Genomic DNA, 7,338 nt, shown 5'->3' with positions numbered 1-7,338 from the left:
CTTATAGAGTTGAGAAGAGATAATAATATTGATGTGCATACCATATTAATATGCAAAAAACATAAAGTTACAAATCACTTTATATTATCTCATGTTTTTATAATGAGGAGGTTGATATGTGTATTACATGTACAAATACTTACATGAAGAGGTTCAAAAAATTTTCTCATGTTTTTGAAAAGAAAAAAAAAAGGTAATTAGATCCCATTAAGCTCACTAGTTGACCATAAAATTATTTTTGATCCTTTCTCTTGAAAAGGTTTTTTAAAAAAAGTTTTAAACTACACTTTACTAAAGATTCAATGAGTGGTCTTAATATTCTCCAGGTCTATTCTTCAACTTGAATACATGTAAAGATGGATATTTCCATAGCAAGCAAAAATCTACAAGTTTCACAAAATTTTGACAAATCAAAGGGGCCATAAAGGCTAAAATATGGATATCAAGGTCCCATAGCAGTATTTATTAAAAATAAAACTCTCAATTCTTTATCTTGACAAGATTTTGGAGAACAAAATTTGAAATAAATTCTAGTAAAAGACAACAAATGATCCTAGCATTTTGAAGTCTTCAACTTGACTTAATCTTCTTAGCCCCATGGCCAATCCCTCATCATGTATTTAAAATGGCAAAATATACACATTCAAAATATTTACATATTACTTCTTGGCCCCATGGCCAACCCCTCATCATGTATTTTAGAATGACAAATGATAAATATTTACATATTACTAGGTGGCAAAAAGGGATTACAAACTTAGCTAAATATATGGGTACAAAAGCTAATTAAGAGTAGCATATTCTTCAACTTGAACATTTGTTAAGGTGCATGTCTCGATGCCCAAGTTAAGGTGTCAATTTTTTCCATATAACTACTAATCCAAGGGAAACACAAAAGCCAATATATTGACATTAAGGTCCTATTAAGCTTATTCTAACTGATTATTAACTGTAGAACTCTTAATCCTTTATCTTGATCAAATTTTGGCAAATAAAATTTCAACTATAATTTAAAATACAAAACAACAAATGATCCTAAAATTTGACATCTTCAACTTGATTCAATTTGCATGGCCAAGCCCTCCTCATTTATTGAGAATGATAAATAGCAAAAGGACTTCCATATTGACCCAAAAGCTAGGCCAAGTGACAAAAAAGAATTATAAAGAGCTAAAAATATTTTCATAGTGACCCAAAAAATCACGCTAAGTGACAAAAAAAGGGTTTTTAATAGCTTTAAAAAGTTATGAAAAGTTAAAATATAAGGACATTATTAGATTATACTTGTAATAAATATATTAACAATGATAGAATTGGTCGTACTAAAAATTAGACTTTTTTCACTTTACCTAAAATGCTCTTATGTATATATACATACATATTTATATATTTGTTTTTTTCTTTTCTTCTATATTTTGTGTGTGTGTGTGTGTGTGTACGTACGTACATATGTGTGCATGTGTATATATATATACAAATGTGTACTTAATATATGTGTTTCTATTTTTGTGGTCTCATAAGTGTGTTCTCTCTTCCTCTCATCTTTTTTCTCTTCTCCTTTTTTTTCCTCTAGTGTATCATATCTCTCATATTTTTTCATCTCATATGTGCATGTTGTGTATGCATGTGTACGTGTATATGGATGTGTATGTGGGGAGATGTGTTCATGTGTGGGTATATGTATTTATATATGTGATGTTTTATAAGTGTGTATCCATCCTCTCTCCTCTCATTTAATTCCCCTATTCTCTCTTTCATAGTTATTCCCATCTTTCTCATCATTTTTTCTAATTTGCCCCCCTCTTCTCTCTCTCTCCATTTTTTCCCTCGCTTATATGTTTAGTGTATAAGCATGTGTATATATGTGCATACGTGTATGTGTTAGCACATGTGTAAATGTGTGTGTTCATGTATGTTGTATGTGTTTTTATAGCATGTGTATATTTGTGAGTGTTTTTACAATATGTACACATTGCATGCACATATTCAACCATTAAAAAATACCATCTTGTTTCTTTAAAATAAATCTTATCTTTCTTTTTATAGTGTATATGCATTTGTGAGTGTTTTTTCCAAGTATGCACACATTACATGCACATGTTCAACCATTAAAATGTATCACCCTATCTCATCTCATCTCATGTTCAATTAGAAAAGAACTTTATATGAGAGAGAGAGAGAGAGAGAGAGAGAGAGAGAGACGATCTCACTTTTCTAATTACACGATTCAATTATGAACTTTGTCAACAAGAATTAGGACTACTTCTAAAACATTAGCTTGCAATAATTGCTAACTAGGCTGAAGTGTAATGCAAAATATTGTGAAATCAAAGTTTCCCCCTTTGAGACCTTAGTTGTTGCAGCCACCAACATTTGATGTAGTCCATATGGACATCAATTTCTATACCTTATTGGTTGGGGAAAAATGGATTTGAAAGTAATATGGTGGAGAAAGAAGCCAAGAGCCTGTATTAAGAGAAAGTGAGCTTGGCCGAAAAACTGTGCAAGGAAAAGAGTACAATAATAAGCATGGTACAAAATGGAGATGGATATTGCTTGAGGAATCCATGGAGAGAAAATGGACGAGATAGTTTTCCATTGGAATATGCCATGTATCGCTATCAAGCATTTGCAAAGGAAGTGCACTGTGCGCTTCACGTCCTCCTTTTGCTCGACGGGGAGGCGGGGGTGTGGTGATGGCGGAGGGAGGAAGTTGGTGCGACTTGCAGGTAGGTGTAGAAGTGGGCGGCGAGGAGGTAGAAGGCGAGCGTGAAGGCCATGAGGGAGGCGAGGAGCCAGTAGAAATAGTCGATGTGGCCTCGGTTGAGGTTGCGGGGAATCCAGCCGAGGCGGCCGTGGGAAGTGGAGAAGCGGGTGACCAGGGTGACCAGGAGGGTGGAGGCGTAGTTGCCGAGACCGCGGCACACCAGCGGCAGGGAGATCCCCACGCTGCGCATGCCATCCGAGAGCTCGCTGTAGAAGAAGTCCATCTGGCCCACGATGGCGAAAACCTGGCCCACCCCGACGATCACGTACTGCGGCACCAGCCAGTAGATGGAGAGCGGCACGGGCGCCAAGGGCACGTCGATGAGCGGGCTGCGTTGGGCCGCGGCCAGGCGCTTGCGCTCCACCAGGGCGGCCACCACCATGGCTAGAATGGAGATGAAGAGGCCCCAGCCCATGCGCTGGAGGGTGGTGAGGCCCTTGGGGTGGCCCGTCCGGCGGCGCAGGGGCGGCACCAGCAGGTAGTCGTAGGCCGGCGCGAAGAGGATGGCCGACAGCACCGTGAACACCTGCATGGAGCCCGGCGGGATCTTGAAGGCGCTCCCGCCCATGCGCGGGTCCATGGTGGCCCCCTGCTCTATGAAGAGTGTGGTGAGCTGCGCGATGATGGTGTTGAAGAGCACCCCGGCGACGAGGAAGGGCAGGATACGGAGGAGGCACTTCACCTCCTCCACCTGCGTCACCGTGCACACCTCCCACGCGCTCCCCCTCCCCATCTCCTGCGCGTCCTCCGCACCACCGCCAGCAGCTGTCGGCATCGCCGCCGCTTTGTCCAGCCACCTACAGTTGTCCAATCACCAATTTTGGATCCCCGCCCCAAAGAAAAAAGCAAACAAATAAACAAAGCGAAACTGCATGTGCAGCTTGCAAGTTTTTGAATACTGAAACTAGCCCAATAATAATTAAACCTTAGTCTAACCACATGTTTCACGATAACTATAACTTTTTTAAAAAATGCGAAAGTAGATCTGTATTGATAAGGGTAAAATATTTATATCACTACCGAGAAGGAGGTAAATACCATCATTTCAGCCCCTTAAAACTGGCAAAAAAGGATGAGGCCTTTTAGGCCTGTTGCCAATAACTATAACTTGGAATGAATAACTTAATGAGGACCCCTAACCCCTAGATGTTACTATCAGCCATAGAAAAAACATCTAAGGGTGGTTACACACCAAGTGATGGAAGGCCAACACCCGCCAAGAGTGTGAGCATGCACTTTTTAAAACTAGGTGGGGACATGGGCGTCATACCTTTACATACCAAATAGACAGCTTGTAAAAAAATTAAAAATAATAAACTTATAAACTTTTAGATTGGTTGCAAATGTAAAAAGTACACCCTTGTCTGCCAATTTTACAAAGTGGGCAAGGGAGACTCCCCATCCGAAAGTAGAGAGGAGAGTTCACCTGTTTAGCAAGTAAACAACATGTCATATCCTCCATGTGTAAAGGACTGTGGATGCCCAACCCTTAAATGAGTGTTTTGATTGGTTAAAGCTTACAAAGTGGGCTTCCATCATTTGGTGTGTAAGCGGGCCTAACACGAGGTTTTTACATCCACTATGAGCACATCATGATAATGAAACATATATATTATAAAGTACATAGAACCTTTCTAAACTTCAACCTCATTGTCAACTAAAATAAGATTTTAGAAAAGCCACTTGCAACAAGCATGTTAAAGAAATGAACTTCATGGACTCAACTTGATTTCCTTCTTAGTCATAGTTCACAATTAATACTTGATTAGTTAGTTCAATGCAATGTCATTATCATGTCCTCATGTGATGTACCTATTGGACCCACACATGATGTTATAATATTGTAATTATCATGTTGATGCAATGTACCTATTGGACCCACATAAAATGTTATACTATTGGGTGCAACATAACTATTGGGTAATGCAAAAGTATAAAAGTTAATACTTTTATTCAACAACTTGGTGAAATGATAACTCAGATGCGATCAATTCCCTCTTTCATTGGACAAAACACTTTGTGAGTGGTGGCTCACACATGGTTTGAGTAAATTTTAAAGTCACTTGAATGGTTGAGATGTCGCAGACAAAACCTACTAGTGTGATCTTTATTCTGTACAACTCTTGATAAGTGGCAATGGTTAAATGCAAATCCTTATACTACATAACTCTAAACTTGTCAATGGTTTCGGTTGTTATACTTCAACTTTGAAAGCTAAGACAATTTATTCATACATGTTTTAATGTTAAAGGCACGATGGCCAGCGTATATGTGAGTTCATTCCACTCGAGGGATGTCACCAAGGCAAAGAATTCAACTATCAACTAGTGAAGAAGGTTCAACCAATAAGGACAATGACTTGCATCAATACTAAGTTCTCTATTAAGTGGAACTATTCGATAGACACAAGAATAGCCTAGCCCTCCACCAGTAAGGACAATGACTTGCATCAATACTAAGTTCTCAATTAAATGGAACTATTTGTTAGACATAAGAATAGCCTAACCCTCCACCAATAAGGACAATGACTTGCATCAATACTAAGTTCTCTATTAAATGGAACTATTTGTTAAACATAAGAATAGCCTAACCCTCGACCAAAAAATCAACCTTCGAACGACCAAACAAAGGCTGAAAGCTAACTAAACGTTTCAAATCCCTAATTCCTTGTGCTGATATGCCAACGAAATCACAAAATGTAAGAAATCATGGACCTGGTTGAACAACCATCAACCTAGAACCCACTTGATAGCCATGCATGGCTGGCAAATGTTGTTTTGTTGCCACTTCTTGTCATGAGTGCAGAACTCACCTGAATCCGTTGGTGTGGCTCAATTTCCTGCACCCGGGGATCGCACATGGCCGCCCTTCCTCAACTTCATAGAGCCCCTTCACATCCGGTGACACGCGCACCGAGAACTTCAGCCCCGCACACACGAAAACCTGCAGTACTCTCAAGAAAGGGTTCCCCCCGGGCTTATACTGCCTGCACATGGGGGCGCCGGCCAGGAGAGTGGGTAGCGACACCACCACGGCACCGGCAGCGATCCAATAGCCCAAGGCCCACTGCCCCTTGTTCTCGAAATAGGTCAAAAAGGTGAGGGACAGGAGCTGCCCAATGTTGCAGAACACAAAAAACCAATTGAAGAAAATGGCCTTCTCACGCGGGGAGTCAAATTGGTCCCCGCCCAGGGATGCCAAGACGGGCTCGTATGAACCGTTGCCTACTGCTGTTACATACAGAGCTAAGAATAGAAATGCTTTGAGAGAGGAGGGCAGAGGTTTGGACATGTCAGCATGTTCCTGTAGGGTCACTGACACTCCCACTAAGATGCTTCCCTGCACACCCCAAAAGGCCGAATCAGCTGACTCTGACGAGGTCGAGACAAGAATCCGAAGCTAAACAAACAACATCACATACTTACCACAACGTATATCACTAGGAAAAGTACCGTCGTCCATAACCTCCCCAAGTAAGCATCTCCTAGGAAGGCCCCCAACAATGCTGTGAAGAACATGGTGCCCAGAAGATTTGTCAGGTCGTTGGCTGCAGTTGCCGGGCTCTCCTGCCATACTCTCAAAAGGTACAGAACAAGGTTGAAATAGATTCCCCCGAATGCAAAGTAACCACAGGAAGCAGCTCCTGGACAAAGAACGCCAAATGAAAAAACGCCCCCCTCTTTGTGTAAACGAGTTATACTGAAAAGCAGGAAATCGATGAGCGTAGAAGAGACAGAGCGCGCGCGAGCGAACGTGAGATCTCACCAAGCATGAAGAAAGAGGCCTGCCATCCTCCTACCTTGCGCCCCTCCTGCACAGGCCTGCCACGCCAGTCTACAAGCTCTCCGTCTTCCATGATCTGTTCAGCTTGAACGCCTGCACGGTGCGGTACTGCACCTTCTCGGCAATAGAGAGAGGTACGTACGTACAACCAACGATGTCCTTCAGACCATTGGCAGTCTGCAGACCCTCCGGAGCTTGAGCATTAGTGAATTGAACTCTTCTGAGTTCTGACGCCAGAGCATTCGCTGAATGGTTTAGGAGGAGGTGGGACTTGGGACTCGGGAGCGAGCGGTGGTTCGCGCAATCTGGGTCCGTAAGCCTGAGGTCTGAGGTTGAAAATGGCCACCCTCTTGAAGGCTGGAAATTTTAGCTTTTTAGATGGTACAGAGCCGGAGTCGCTCCCGCTGCTTTGGCTCACGGCCACGACTTTTTAAGTTTGGTGCGTTGACTCGAGCGGCCCAGGGCGCAACCCCACGACGCGTTGTCGTGTGCCTCGTGCTCGCCTGGACGTGATATTTGCTTTGCGTCCTGCAAAACGTAGCATTAATGAATACGTACGTAGAAGAGCAGCGTCACGCCCAGACCTGCCAGGGTCATTTGGAAGTCGAACAAGTTGAGTTCACTTGGTAATAAGACAGGCCCTTTTCCTTTGTTCCTTACTACAAAGATAGTTTACCTTTACTTTGCTGGTCAAGCATACACTCTTCTATGGCACAACCGTAAGAGCAACATCACATGGCTCTGGTTCAAGGGGTATTCTTGATATTGTTACAAGGTAGAATCTTCAC

General features: G+C 42.2%; 1 protein-coding gene across 2 annotated transcripts; it reads right to left on the bottom strand.

Annotated features, from left to right (window-relative positions):
• Positions 1–2,507: 2,507 nt before the first annotated feature.
• On the bottom strand, positions 2,508–6,948 carry LOC148011023 (protein NRT1/ PTR FAMILY 8.2-like). 2 transcript variants are annotated; one of them, XM_087671796.1, is made up of 4 exons: positions 6,533–6,948; positions 6,193–6,410; positions 5,580–6,106; positions 2,508–3,564 (listed from the first exon to the last, which is right to left on the bottom strand). In XM_087671796.1, the coding sequence occupies exons 1-4, from the start codon at positions 6,621–6,623 to the stop codon at positions 2,655–2,657; spliced, it is 1,746 nt and encodes a 581-aa protein (XP_087527922.1). In that variant the 5' UTR covers positions 6,624–6,948; the 3' UTR covers positions 2,508–2,654. The 2 variants fall into 2 exon arrangements, with proteins under 2 accessions (XP_087527922.1, XP_087527923.1); XM_087671797.1 differs by having other exon boundaries at positions 6,567–6,948.
• Between the last annotated feature and the right edge of the window lie 390 nt (positions 6,949–7,338).

The sequence above is a fragment of the Lygodium microphyllum genome, chromosome 29 (genome assembly GCF_053477565.2).
Source record: "Lygodium microphyllum isolate KBCC chromosome 29, Lygodium_microphyllum_v1.1.10, whole genome shotgun sequence".
Taxonomy (NCBI): Eukaryota; Viridiplantae; Streptophyta; class Polypodiopsida; order Schizaeales; family Lygodiaceae; genus Lygodium; species Lygodium microphyllum.
The sequence above is the reverse complement of the archived record's forward strand: the minus strand, read 5'-3'. Positions and strand labels throughout refer to the sequence as shown.